This window comes from Montipora foliosa, chromosome 8, assembly GCF_036669935.1.
Source record: "Montipora foliosa isolate CH-2021 chromosome 8, ASM3666993v2, whole genome shotgun sequence".
Taxonomy (NCBI): Eukaryota; Metazoa; Cnidaria; class Anthozoa; order Scleractinia; family Acroporidae; genus Montipora; species Montipora foliosa.
In genome coordinates, this window is record NC_090876.1 from 26,851,646 (window position 1) to 26,867,373 (window position 15,728).

The 15,728-nt window shown below is 37.7% G+C and overlaps 1 protein-coding gene across 1 annotated transcript in view; it reads left to right on the forward strand.

The window, feature by feature from the left end:
• Positions 1 to 605: 605 nt before the first annotated feature.
• LOC137967491 (GATA zinc finger domain-containing protein 1-like) overlaps positions 606 to 15,728 on the forward strand; it is a 20,095-nt gene continuing 4,972 nt past the window's right edge. Inside the window, exons 1-3 of the mRNA XM_068814004.1 lie at positions 606 to 950; positions 11,906 to 11,965; positions 12,257 to 12,434. Of these exons, the coding sequence (XP_068670105.1) occupies positions 690 to 950; positions 11,906 to 11,965; positions 12,257 to 12,434 (499 nt within the window). The 5' untranslated portion in view covers positions 606 to 689. The remainder of the gene's footprint in view (positions 951 to 11,905; positions 11,966 to 12,256; positions 12,435 to 15,728) is intronic.

A 15,728-nucleotide genomic window follows, 5' to 3' on the forward strand; every position in this document is an offset into this window, starting at 1 on the left:
AAATAATTTATTACCAGTATATGTGATCATTTATTTTTAGTAATAAATGCAAATTTCAAGGTTGTTTACTTACGTATTATAATGTTATTGTCTCTAAATCAATAGAGCTTAGAACATTTGACATGCGAAAGTATTATTTAATAACCTTTAACCAGACATTCAGTGACCCTTCAGTCCTCCCTCTCTCATCTTAAAAAAAAATGATCGTGCATTTGAGGCTTCAAACCCTCGTACTTCTTTTCTTTCAATGTGATGTCGCTTAAATCTAGAATTTCCATTCCATAATTCAACGCCTCGTGGAAAAGATCAATTTGGCTTGGTCGGCCATTTTGAAAAAGAATCGAAACTGCGCAGAACGACCGAATTCCGTGAATCCCGGACTGTTGAATTGGAACCAGCCAGGGCTTGCCAGGGCTCTCGATCCGTGGCGCTGGCCAAGAGGATCGCAGCTCTGGGAACGAGAATGGACCGCTGAATGGACCCGATTCACACAGCCCCTCACAGCCCCTAAACGGCCATTCCTTTTACAGCGGTAAGCTTTTCATTATTGAGATGGGATACTGTGGCGTGTAATTGTTATGAAATGTCCAATGTCCTTTTGATTTGCATTGGTTGACGGGTAAATACACAAAAATGGCGGATGTTGCTGTGGTCCTTTAAAGGAAAAAGAGTACGTTACCGCATGAAAAATGTCCCTGGATCACGGTCCACAGTGCTCAGCCTGCAAAATAGCAACTTCTTTGATGTGGAGAAAGGGAAACAATGGTGACATTTTTTGTAACAGTTGCCATTTAAAGAGAGTCAATTCCAGTATTCGAATTCAAAGACAAAGTTCTAAGGAGAGTAAAAAACTTGTTGCGAGAATCAAGGCAGGAACCAGGAAAGGTTATAACGGAAAATCAGGAGAAAGATGTAGAGGTCGTCGAACACTGCAAAAAGTTAAAAGAAAGGTAAAGTTACATGAAGGCTGTACAGAATAGCTTTCGATTCTACTGTGTTCATGTATATAGCTGCAGTTCTTGCAGTTCTTGGCATACAGGGCTCAAAGTTTATTTTTGGCTATGGGAGCACTTGTGCTACTAGGTCTATATTTCTAGGTGCACTGCCAACATTTTAGGCGCACAGCAGAAAATGTTTATAGGAGCACAGCTTAAAATATTGGGAGCGCCTATTCCAACCGAAAATTAGAACTTAAGACATTATTACGTCATTTTCATTTATTTGTATTTTATTTTAATCCTGTGTTTGTTGTTTTAATTAAGGCTGACTTACTTTTTGTTTGAGACGGTGATAAAATTGTTGTAGTTTTTAAATCCGCTTGACTTCTCAATTTCAACACAAATTATTGTTACATGTTATCATCATGTCAAAGTACATTCGAGATAACAGAAATGTTTTCATCATGTATTTCCTTTTTTCATTGTGCACTTTTAACCAGAGAAAATATACTTGAAAACCGGAATAAATACACAGCTTCATAATTGACAATAGACGCATACTTCAATGATTCCATCAGGTCACCAAGATCAGACTTTATGACATCGGTGTCGCAGGATGGACCGATGTCAACTCCATTCATTTTATAAAGCAAAAGCAGCAGCTGATACTTTGCAAACAGGAGTTCTTCTTGCACTGTTATATAAGCAGTGTTGAATTTGACTTCAAGCTCCCGCTGGAGCTCTTTCTGCCGGGCTGTTTCTTGTCTGGCCAAAACTTCTGGAAGTACCGTATTTACCCGTGTATAAGTCGATCTCGTGTATAAGTCGACCCCCCATTTTTGATGGCAAAAAAAGCAATTTCTTAATTTCTTTGTTAAAATCATTATGTTACTGGGACACTAATTCTTCGATTTCTGGAAGTGTGGATACACAAAAAACTCAGGTCCTCATTAGCGCTTAATAGTTTTGTGGTTCAGCAGTTGTTGTACATGTATATGCGAGCATTTTGTCCTTGAGTTCAAAAAAGTTGTCAGAAAATCGAACATGTAAACCTCAAACTAAGCTGTTTCGTTGTTCAATGATAAAGAGCTTTAGAGGATAAGCACAACATCACAGAAGCAGGAGTCAATCTTTGAAAATAACTTGCGAACAATGCGAAAATGTGCAAGGTTTAATTGCTGCTTCACTTATAATTTGTCACATGATAAACAAAACAAAACTCATAAACCAAACAATACGAAGTTTGCAAAAGCATTTAAATCAGCCAGGTTTGTATAAAGAAGAAAAAACAATCATTACCAACCAGCATTTTCACGCAACACAAGTGACGATGCTTGCACGCAAACACGAGGTATTGCCCCAGGTTACTAAGCCGTTGAACGATTCAGTTTATTTGAAGAAACAGAAATGCCTTTAATTTTAGAGCTTTCCGCCTTTGGAAAACGAAAATTTCCAGTGCCTATTTCATATTTGTGCTTGTGAGTATCTTCAACATTTAGATTTGGACAAATCCTTTTTCATTTCAACTGGAATTGCCTATATACTGTACATTCATTTTGAAGTCTTGTCGCCTTTTGTCCACTGTGCTTGTTGTGCCCAAGACAACATTATTATGTCAATTTTGAATAAATTACTTAGCTGGAACTTGCTCAAAATCCTTGACCCGTGTATAAGTCGAGGGCAATTTTTGGAGCTTGTTTTGAGGCCATAAAAGGTCGACTTATACACGGGTAAATACGGTACTTCTTGCTACGTTGCTGCTTTCAATTTACTGCTACCAATCAAAAAACAGTCCTTGCAGTAAACGTGGGTCAAAATGCTTGAAAAAATGCTTGATAAGTGTCTCGCTTTTACAGTTCTTGTACCCATCAACTTTCCCGGCTACAACAGCAGAGGTCTTGTGTCTCTTTTCCTGTACCCTTTTCCTGTACTCGTCAGCCCAGTAAATTGCTAGCAGGGTACCATTGACTATAAAGGATGATGATGAATGCACGGAGAAAGCTTTACGAGAATCTGCAGCGCTCCAATTCTTTCTCTGAATCCCACTCTAGCTAAACTCGAATTTGTTTAACCCCACTCTTTGAAATTTGTATATTTTTCTTTTCTTGCTTGTTGGCTTATCCTTTTTAGTGTTATCACTGACTCAATACATCAGATGCACAGTGTACTTACGTAGTATCATTCGAAGCAGATTTACTTGCTTTTGTAGAATGAGAAAACTGGCTTTTTATAAGAAGATTATTGAATACAAGACAATAGAAACGCAATGACTTAACTGGGATATAATTTACTTTTTTAACAATTTTCTTTCTTTGAAGAAAAATGCTAATATCGTTGACCCTCCTCTATCACAAACCTTTGACATGCGCAATAAGCCTGTGCTTTATTGGTAGTCTTCATTATTTTGTATGTGTAAGCAGAGTATGGGATGGAAGGAACCATCAACAGGAAAAACGGACCTTCACCGGCGTTGGGGCAATTCATTAAGAAAACTGACGACAAATAAACACACCCATGAAAAGAAAATGATGTAACTTTATTATCTACGCCAGATTTTGTTATAATTATACATGTATATCTTTAAACCTGTTGATTGAAGCTTCTGTTTCGTAACTTACATGTACCACTTGGCGTAGAACTGCTCTAGTTAGAAGAGCTCTATATAATGCGTGATTAAATACACATGTAGAAATTAAAATGGTCTAATAATTATAAAGTTCCGTAGCATTCTAGAACCGCTCTAGTTATAGTTTTATAGCATTCTAGATATCTAAATTCTAGAGTACTTCGACAATTATTGTTACATGCTACTTTCTGTTGGCTCTAGCATGTCTAGAGTTCTAGAATAGATACATGTATATTCTCTAAGTGAGTTCTAGAACATCTAAACTGCACTCTAGGTTTGGTCCTAGAGATTGAAATTCTACATGTAGAGTTCAACAATTGTTATATGTTACCTTCTTTACAAGCAAGTGATCTATAGGTGAGATCGGACATCAGCATATACAGGTGCCGCTGGTGGCCACTATCAGTCCATTAGCCATCTCCCCCAGCACATGAATGTATGAAATGAGGCCTGACCACAACACCAGGAGCTCCATGCCCTACTCTTTACAAATAGTGTGTGGGCTCTTTTACATGTACAGTACGTCCCACTGGGTTGTGAACATTCAAAGGTTGTGAGATGGGGCCAACGGTTTATAGTCCTTATCCGAGAAGACTTGAAAGTCTTAACCAAATGCGGATGTAATTACGAAGGTAGCACTTTCTCCTCAGTTAGTTTAAGACCCTGAGTGTTGGTCCAGGTGGAGTCGAACTCACAACCTCCTGCAAGGCAGCCCGATGCTCAACCAACTGAGCCACCGTTGCGCAGTATGCTCTCTAAGTGAGTTCTACAAATGTAGAACATTTAAACTGCACACTAGAAAAAAAGTTAATGTTCTTACATGGATTGGACTTAGACATGAGGTACCTCTCAGTTTAAAGACGTTTTGTGGCCCCACTAAAGGTGTTCCTTCCTTCAAGCATAATGGAAATATTTTTGACATCATAAAAACAAATCAAAAGATTATTATTGCTTGGTTATTAGCAATAAAGCCCAACTTCCAAACAATGCACATAAACTGAAACAAGAATTTAAATTATCCGAAGATGACTTGGAACCATACAGTGGCTCTTGAACCTTATGTTAAGGCCTTCCAGTACAAGTTCTTAAATTCGATACTATATACAAACACAAAATTATGTAAAATTGGCTATACTGAGCAAGATAAATGCACTTTTTGTAACACAAAACCTGAAACATTACACCACTTTCTCTTCCATTGTCCGCACTCGAATTTATTCTGGAAAGATTGCGAGCAATACGCCTTTTCAATAACAAAACAAAACAAAGTCCTTAATTTGCAGGCAATCATAATTGGTAGCATAGATTCATCATCATGTCCCGTACTTAACTATTTAATATTAATTGGTAAACTTTATCTATGGGACTGCAGAAGGAAACGTTTACTTCCATGTATTGAAGGTTTCAAATCTAGGCTTAAGATCAAATACCAAACAGAAAAATACATTTATACTAAGAACAATAACCTATCTACATTTTATAACAAATGGACGAAGAATTTTCCTTGTTAAGTTAAGTTCTGTGTTGTGTTGTAAATTAACTATTTACGGTGTTAGAACAGACTTAATTGTAAACATACACACTTATATTTATATTAAGTTTTTATAATCATTATTAAGAATTATACATGCCATCAGCAGTTGCGTGGCTGTTTGGCCTTTTATTTGTGTGTAAATAAATACCTTTACCTTTACCTAACATTGTAATGAGTATTTGGAAATTTGTGATGTTAGCAGTGTAAGTAACTTATGTAGTATATTTTGTAAGCAGTGTCACAAATATATTTTATTTATATATAAAAAAAATTTAAATTAAAATTAAAATAAATAAAAAAAACGAAAAAACACTAGGTTTGGTTGGTTTTACTGATTACCATTAAGCACCCATTTTGCAAAAACAAATACCATAGGCCTAAGCACTCTTGTAACATTTTAGCTCAATTTATGGTTCGGTTAACTACACTTTTTACGAGATCGTGTGAAGCATATAGCACTTGTTTAAAGATTAAGCCTAAGCGTTCCTTTCAGTGTTTAGCTTTCAATTTACAGTTTGGTTAACTACACTTTTTACGAAAAAAACCCCCTAACGTTTTGATTTTAGAGGTTCTTGAACCCTTTATACTGTAGCTATATATTTCTAGATTTTAGAGACATGCCCTTAGAGTTTTTAAAATAACTCTGAATTAGAATACAGCTATAGACGAATTCTGCAGTATCTTCTGATGACAATATAATTTTATATGTTGCAGTTACATGTAATTTACAGTTTCAGTTAATTTTTTTTTAACTAGGTAATTTTTTTTAACTATGGTAGGTTTTTTTTTAACTAGGTAATTTTTTTTAACTATGCTTTTTTTAATCAACTGTCTAAAAAAGGGATTTTTCTTTTTTAGGGGTGTAGCTAAAAAACAGGGGCTTGTTTTTTTGTAGGGGGTATGAAAAAAGAACGAAACTCTCCTCTTCTCCGTTCTACTTGTCCTGTTCGTCCCTCATCTTCCCCCATTGTCCTTATCCTACCCCACCCTTTCTTCACAGATCTATCCTCCCTTACCTTCCAGTTACCTCCCCCCTTGAACATCCATTATGCCCACCCCTTTCTACAGCACTTCTCACAGACAATTCATACTTGTCAAGACTTTTCTTTTTACTGACTTGAACTTGAACCCCTATCTCTGGATCTGGCTGTCCACTCCCTTATCCACTTGACCACACATTCAAGGAACTCAAGCAAACCTCTCATCATAATTTATAATTTTTAAATATTTTATTATTCATCCCAGGCCACTCTCGGTCCAAACTTTGATTTATTCACATTTGGACACCAGAGCCATGCACATTGTTGTAAATCTTGCAGCACTGATAAAATGGAGGAGTCATGCCAATGCAATAGCGTAAATGACATTGATTTCTATGGAGAAATACAGGAATTGAAAACATTCGCAAGTAAATTGTTATTCAAAAGATGATTTTTACAGGAAGGCCAAACATTTCTAGAAAGAAAAACAGAGATGAAACTCGGCCTTTCAGGAAACGAAGATTGATCTGAGCAGAAACAATTAACAAACTGGGAACATCAGATGATATGTCAAAAGAAATGGGCTTACAGCAACGGCAAACATCAAGAAAGTAGCTCCAAAACGGGAACTGTTTCAAATCTTGTCCCAAGTACACAGTCTAATTTTTCCCAGAGGACGCAAGTGTGAAAAAGTGGCTTCAAGAAATTACGCAGGAATCAGTCAGCATGCTGTTAACACAAGTGTTAAAATGTGCATATTCCATGCTTAGAAAGTGCCCACCAACCAATGGCAGCCTTTCATAGAGATCGACTGAATGGTAAAAGGTCACCATTGTACCCCAACAGTAGTTGCTTTTAGGAAAAGTAACTGATATCAAAAAAACATTCTGGTCGAGATTAGATCCACTAGATTAGATCTGTAGCATGTAAACAGGCCATTTTGCAAAATGAGTAAACAAATTTCCTTTCAAGGTAAATTGAAGTTTATTCATGTTGTAACAGTACCAAATAATAATACCATTGTAACGTTATTGTAATGTAGTTACTTTCTGGTAGTATATTGCTCTTGTTTATTGAAAATCTGAGAGAGAAGTATTTATCAATCTTGTATTAATTAAACAAGTTATATTTTCAAAGGAATATCACTGTTTTTTCATTTCAAAAAGTAGTCCTACTATGTGAAAGACAAAAAAGGGTTTAGCTTTGAGGAAGGGCTAACAATCAAAATGCCAGCTTTCAAATTTCTTCACCGTGGTCAATTTACCATATCAACTCACTTGATAAACCCTTTCCTTTACTTCACTTTCCCACCGGCACAGCACCACAGCTTCTTTACACTCTAACCCCTTTATCCTACAAGTGAAAGAATGCTTTACTTCCAATAACCAGGGACCAATATTCTTAACCCAATGACCAAGACACAGTTGTTTTAGACTATACACTTCAGATGATTGATTACTCCAATTACTACTGTAACAATACATGCCAATTCCTTGCATAGAATGCAGTGTCTCGCACTTACACACTAACTGCAGACTAATCCTAACTCAGTTATTGAAAGCTAACTATGTCAAAATGGTTGCTTAGACTTAAATACTGCTTATCAGCGCTAATCAAATGGGTGCTTAGACTTAAACACTGTATCCGCAATATTTATAGACAGTCTGCAGTTGTCATACACCTCCTGGAATGCTAACTTTTTCAAATAAGACGGTGCGTAACCCTGATCACTAAATTGAAAGCTTAACCCTAATTCCTAAAATGCAGGTAGTCTCCCTAACCTTACATGAAAGCTAATCATTCAAAATAAGTGCTCAGTAACCCAAATCACTCAGCTGAGCATTTGACCCTAATCACTAAAATTTGTTGGCCTTTAATAGCACCAGAGAGAAAAAGTTTACCCAGTTTTTGAAAAATTTACCTAGTTAAAAAAATATTACCTAGTTAAAAATAAAATCACCTAGTTAGAAAAAAACTAACTAGTTGAAAATAAAATCACCTACTTGTAGTTAAAAAAAAAACTAACTAGTTGAAAATAAAAATTAACTGAAAACAAAAATTAACTGCAACATATACCTTTTTCTCTCGTCCTTGGTTCAGCTTTTAAATTATAATGGTGGATATTCCAATGCCTTGCATGAATCACAACAATTACATGATGGGCCGAATTGGGGTTTCCATTGACTGGTGCATATGAAGGGTCACAATATATACATGTACCTTTATAGAAGACAAAAAAAGATTTAATTTTGATTATTTTGCTGATTTTGATTGTTCTTTATATAATTATTTTTAAGTTGCTGAGTTTTAACATTGGTGGCCTTATCGGATGTATTAAATGATCGATACAATTGATTGTATACATTTTGCATTATTGTATGTAAAGTAAAGTAAAGTTAAGTAACCATATTTAACGTTGATAACTTGTAACAGTAATTCAACTGACAAACCTGAGGTTGATGGTGCGCTCATTTTACTCCCCCCTCTCCATCATTGCTCTGTTTTACTGGTATTCAAATCTACTTAACTACACGGAAAGGAAAGAAGTCGAAACAAGGATGTGAGATCCGGGAATCAAACTCAGGACCTCTTGCACCAAGGCCGCGCACTAACTGACTGTGCCATCCTTACGTAATAGATAAAATGTGAGCGAGAGACCTTTATGGGCATTTTAAAAAAAGCCCATAAAGGTCGGATGCAAATATTTTATCTTGCATGTGAAATGAAACAATTGATTGTGTTTGTCATGTTAATCATGTGGGTGTGGAGCTGTTACATAGGAGTTTGGAAAATACTCAGCACTGAATTAGGCAATTCATTTTCATAGAGCTTTTGTAGTAGAAACATGGCTGGTCGGTTTTGCTCACCAGTTTTGTGTCGGAAGCCACTCCGAGAGCAACACAATACAACACTAAATGGGGCAAAAAAGTCTTGGAGGAATGGCAGCAGTGATGGCGAAATGAATGTGCAATGTCAGAACTTGTTGGAGTGGCCGGTCTCAAATGCGAAGATGTTCAAAATCTGACCGTTTCACTAGAGCACATGTCGCCAAATACGCTATAGTGATCTAAACTTTTAGTTGAGCAAGTTTGTTTGTGAAGTGGCCAAGCAAATTGGAGAACGTTATCTGCCCAATTTCACTTTATTTGTTACTTTGTGTGGTTAACTGCCATTTGCGTGAGACTGGAGGAGAGGATGCATTAAACGTTCTCAACAAGGCTGACAAGAGGCCAAGTACCGTAGATTGTTGCATAATAGTTGTGATTGAAATGTCAAACTTGTGATTGATTAATAAACTTTGTACAAATTTACAGGACTTGTCTTTATTAAAGTTAAGCATACTAATTAGGTGAGCTAGAGATCTTTATAAAAGTTAATCCTATTGATAATTCAACTAATTAAAAATTCATCAACCCCAGCCTTTCCCTGCTATCCATTCAAGCCCTCCTCGTGCTTACAGACAGTTGAACTTTATCGGGCTTTACAAACCAACTCATGTGACCTGAATAGTGCATTTCTGTTGGCTGTCATCCTTATGAATTATTAATGAATTTTACAAATGTATTTACATATACATTTTCATTTTGTTGCACTGGAATAGGAAGTCTTTATTTCTGCTGCTTGATGATGCAAATTAATTCCACAGAAAATGAATGAAATCCATGTCAAACAATAACGTATACCAATGAATGCTAAATGAAAGCCCAATAATACAGTTCCCTATTGACTGGCCATCAATTTTCAGTATCAATCCCCTGCAGTTGTTAACTACTTTGTGTAGATTGTTATTATTAATAATTATTGACTTACTGATTTTGAGGCCCATGCTTGGAAGTGGTGGTTGGAGCAGCATTCCATTTTTTTTATAAGCAGGGGGTCATGTAGATCATTTGAGGGGTCACCCAGACTGCGTGCCATCAGCGGCCCTTTGGGGGTGGGGGAGGGGGTAAGGAGGGCTCACATGTTCACACATTGAATCATGTTCTCCTCTCCCGTTTATTTTTTTAAGCTGTGGTAATAAATTCGGTTCAAAGATAACACGCTCTTGAGTAAAACTAAATCGTTTCTTCTTTAATTTAAATAGTTTGGAAAAAAAATTAAATTGACTGCAAATTGCTGTGATGGAAGTTTTCATGCACATCATACATGTGAAAATGGTCAAGGTCAGAGGCCTGTAATAATTTGTATCTAAACTTTTTATTGCCATTGTTTATCAACACCAAAGAACCTTGAAGTGCATTCATGTACAGTGCTGTAGTTCAATGTGTATTTCTTACTTTTTAGGAAAGTTTAAATTTCTTTTTAGTAGACTTTAGGTTTACTTGTATCTACATGTACATGTGCATGTCTGTCTTGACTAGGAAGCCTCAGACATCGATATTTGGTCTGCCTCTGGAGATGATGGCTGCCTTTTCTTTGACACCTATTTACATTGTACATCTTATTGAAATGAAGGTCGTTAAGGACTGTTGTTGCAGTTATAGAGCAATTGATGAAGACAGCAGTCAGGAGTGTTGAATCGTTGGGCTTTGAATCATAACTTTTTCATAAATTTTCAATTCCTGTTGTTTGTGTCTCCAAACTGATTCAAGTGCCCTAGCAAAGTTCCCCAATTTTTATACAAAATTTGTTTATCATTGGTAACTGAATAGAGGTTTAGAGGTTTAGTGCTACTTTCAGCCTTTCAATAATAGTTGAAAGGAGATAAAAATTAACGAGGAGAGTTGCAATGGTAATGTTTACATTATACAACTATATGTACACAAAAACGTTGGTCACTTTGCATTCATTCTTATTCTTTTATTTTTGAATAACATCCAATGCACTTAAATGCCAAAGATGTCTTAAAGTGCCCCTAACCCCAAAATATTTTTTTCGCTAATTGAATCTTTGCACCTGTTCGGAATGCATTGCGGCAATTTTTTCCCTTTTCTAACAAATCCTGCCATTTTATAGGCTTCGAAAGTTACGAAAATCCAAGCATCTTTTGTTCATGACCGAGTCATAAGGGGAGTGGGTCTATTCCTGGCTTGACGTCACAATCTACTTTGCATGCATGTTTACAAAGAGTTAATTCGATGTAAATCGGTTTGTGACATCAACTCAGGAATAGCTCCACTCTCCTTCTGACTCGGTCGTGAACAAAAGATGCTTGGATTTTTCCAACTTTCCAAGCCTATAAAATGGCAGGATTTGTTAGAAAAGTGAAAAAATGGCCGCAATGCGTTTCGAACAGGTGCAAAGATTCATTTTAGCAAAAAAAATATTTTGGGGTTAGCGGCACTTTAATTGAGTGTTTGATTGGATGGCACTTGCACTGGAAACAATACAATTCTGTGAACTATTGAAAGTGGCCAACATTAATTATCTTTAGGATTCTTTCTACAGGAAGTGATCTATTTAGTCCAAGGCTTTGAAGTTGCCATTTGCGGGGAGTTTTATCGAGATCAGGTTGAACAGCCACATATATGTACATGTACCATGAGATACATGTAGTAATTATTGGCAACTTAAAATACTTGGCATGGAATAGGAGTTGCATGAAGGAAAATATATTCATGTTGGTTAGATGCCAAAGAAACTTAATCCATTCACTCCTCAGGCACCCCAGGGCACCCCAGGCACCCCAGGATGCTCCCAGTTGACAAGTAAATCGTCTTGTGTTTGACAGGAGTCAATGGGTCAAAGGCTAAAATTAGTGGGAAGACATTTTTCAGAGTTCTTTATGCAGAAAATCATGTTAATCTTGGACTAAAAATAATATTATTAGTGCTTGAATATCCCTTGATTGTTACGGAAGTTGAATTGTAACTTTCTTATTCCACAGCCTTACAAGTCACCAGAGGGTTTTGCAACTGTAGTGGCAGCAGACAGGATTTATTTCAAAGTAAGAGTTCTCTCACATTTTAGAGCCTCAAACTTATCTTGAGTGATTCGCTAACTTTTTTAATGGAACAACCAGTTGATGCTAGAATTTTATGCCACTGAATGAGTTTCTAATATGTTTATCAGCTTGGTCAGATGACAAGTCAAGCCTTTAGGCCGTGACCATGATTCACTCCTATAATTATGTAACCCTTTTCAGATCATCATCAGAGTTTGTTTGTTTCCAAAGTGGAATCTTAAAAGTTCTTCTCTTCCAAACTAACTTAAATTACGTTTGCTTGAACACCGACAGGGAATCCTGTACCAAGCTGGTGACATCGTGTCTATTGAAGACATAGAGGGTGATCTATATTATGCCCAATTAAGAGGCTTCTTGCAAGATCAGTATGCACAGAAAACAGCCGTCATCACATGGCTAATTCCAGTGGTTCCAAGACCCTCGCAATTCGACCCAGTTCTGTTTTTACCAGGTAGTCTGAAATTAAAGGTTTAGAAGCGTAACCTTTTATCTAAGTCATTTAGATTCGTGACATATCTTATATATTGGGCACAGAGTCGTTACTTTAATTTGTTAACGTACGTAAAGATAGCAGAGTAACAATAACTCTCAAAAAAGAAACGACAGTTTTCAATTTACAAAACATGTTTCGACATACTCATGTCATCTTCAGTTGCAAATGAGCTTTTTCAACGGTTGTACATTTGAATTTATGTTAAGGTATGTTGCAAAATTACGTATCAGAACTTAGAAACATGTTCAGCGTGAAAGATTCAGTACCGCAAGGTCTACGTTCGCTTGTCGTTTATAAATTCTCGTGTGCTGGCTGTAATGCCAGCTACATTACCTACATTACCTACGTACACGTGCTCGTGAGTATCTCTTGTCGGACAAGTCTTCGCATGTTTACAGACACCTGCAGTCATCTAGGGCCTGTCATGACTCTTGTAACACAGAATGTTTCACGATCTTAGATTCTGCCGCCTCAAAATTCCAAATTAAGATCAAAGAGGCATTGCACATTAAGTGGGAAAATCCCATCCTTAATCAGCAGTTGAGGCATTTAGATTTGTCTCTTTCTTTTTAATTACGTTGTTCTTTTGTCTTTTATTTTATTGCTATGTGCGCTATTTTTGTTTTCTGCGCATTTCACACTTCATATTCAAATTGTACGCAAGTTCTGACACGTAATTTTGCAACATACCAACATAAATTCAAATGTACAACCGTTGAAAAAGCTCATTTGCAACTGAAGATGACATGAGTATGTCGAAACATGTTTTGTAAATTGAAAACTATCGTTTAATTTGTTACTTTTTGGGGTGCAGGAATGGCGTAGTGGTGAGAGCACTCGCCTCCCACCAGTGTGGCCCAGGTTCGATTCCCAGATTCGGCGTCATATGTGGGTTGGAATACCGGTCGTTTCGCTAACGTGTCAGTTTGCCAACGACCTGTTCGCCAACGTATGAAGTCTATTCGCCAACGCTTATATGTCAGTTCGCCAACGTCCAAAAACACCTTTTTCGTTGAAAATAATTGTCAATTAGATAACTAGCAATTCACTTCATGAGAGGGATTGTTGATGTGAACCGCCATATTTGTTATTGAACCTTTCAAAGCGCCCCAATCCCCCCACAAATTTTATTAGGTTTCTTTATTGATAGTTTAGTGCTGGTCATATTCTTTTGGTTGTGGTTTTGTTTTTTGGTTGTGATTTTTTACTGCCTTCTTCAGTTTCCACGAGTGGGGCCGTTGAGATGTGAGCTCGTTTTCAGCAACTATGCGGCGGTCTTCTCTTTCCTTTTCTACTTTCCTTTTGTCCCAGCTGTCGAATAGCCTCGTCTGCCGGTTTCGATACTGCTTCCGCTGGACCCGCTTCAGTTTTTCATCGGACACAAGCCTGATGGTGACGGCTGTAAGTCTCGCCTCTCTGTCCAGGAGCTCGATTAAGGAGTACAGAGGTAATCCGCACTGCCCGCTCGCCCGACGATTCAGAGCGTTGTGCCATCCCTCGATGTCGTTGTTCGTTCTGATGGCCAGCTGGTACACGCTCCAGTTTTTTTGGAAGGAACACCGCGCTTTCAATCCACTGTCGTCTGATGTAGGCGACGAGGTTCTGAAGGGGCTCTTTTTGTGCTTCAACTTGCAAACGAAGGAACATAGGGCTGATCTGGCGGTGAGGCAGGAACGGAAGGGCCATTAACTTTCTGATGTACTTATATACGCGTCGTCCTCAGAATAGGCTCTCTGCAGGCCGACCTCTTGCACCTGAAAACAAACATAGCCAAACACATAAGTTACCTAGTTAAACACCTAAGTTACCTAGTTACCTAGTTTTTGTATGTGCGAATGTTCAGTCCAAACTAATTGCGATAACGTACCTTCCTCCACACGGCTTGCGTCCATTGGAAAACGCATCCCTGAATGGACACAGCTGGCAGGATCGTTCTGAATGCCGCCCACAGCGCCTTTTCAAAGTCTACGGTAACTTGTTTGACGGCTGGCTTGCTTGGAAGGAACGCTTAATTTTACAAAGTGAAAAAACAAGCATACCAAAAGATGGCGGAATGTCAAAGGCATCCATCTCTTCCTCGATTCTGCTACTCTCCGCAAGTGGATTAGTGATCTCACGGCAATATAGGCATCGCCAATCCACCTCTAATCCGGACTTAACAGCATCTCTTTACTGCTGTCTCGAAATTCCCGTGTTGCAACGTCGATGTTGCCATTTGTCGCAGCCATCGCAGAGGAGCGTTTCCTGTCTCGCTGTTACTTCCTCATTGCAATAGATACAATAATAGCTTTCCATCTCGAGTGACTCTTTGTTGGTTCTCTACTCTGCACTGAGAGGTTTTTCTCCGGGTACTCTGTGTTTCCCCTCTCCTCAAAAACCAACATTTGATTTGATTTGTGTTAATTGTTGATTCCAGTTTACAGTGTCCGCAATTAGTGCTCCAGCGCCAGAACGACTAGGCACTTACATAAAGTTCCTTGTCTTTCCTTTTGTAATACACCTTATTCCAAAATGGCCGCCATTTAGATATTCTTTTGTTTTTATTGAAATTAGACCTTGATGCCTCGTTCAAGACAAAATATTCTTTTGAATTTGCAGCTCAAGAACGAGGCATCAAGGGCTAATTTGAATAAAAACAAAAGAATATTTAGATGACGGCCATTTTGGAATAAGGTCTATTTCGTCTCGGGCCAATCCACTTTAAAATACTGTAGATTTATTATGACGTTTAGGGCAAACAGCAAACATTAGAGTGAAATGGTGTCCATAATGTTCGGTTAGATAAAATATGCTATTTACAAGGTAATTTTTGTAAAATTAAAATGTTAAAGAACCAAACGTTTTCGGCTCTTTGCCATCATCAGACAGATGATCATCAAAATGACAGTGCGCACGCATCCATGCATATATATCTTATGAAATAACTTGTTTGTTCAGACTGGGGCGGAATTGTTGGATCATTAGCCCCTCGACGATCCTACGTTTGCGTTTACGTGGAATGTTTGCACTGAAGAGAGAACGCGCAAAGTGAAAAAATGTGATGGGTTTTCACGCAGGTGTTTTGCAGGGTCGGAGTTGTGAGCAGGATTTGAATGTTCCGCAATTCGCACTGCTAAGTTTCTCACAGTCTCGCCAATGTAATCAACACCACAAGAACAATCTCCTTTGTAAACAACTTTGGATCTGTGGGTGTCTTTGTCTTTGTTGTCAAAGAGGCTTTTGATTTGCCTTGTTTGCCACAGGATTATAAAG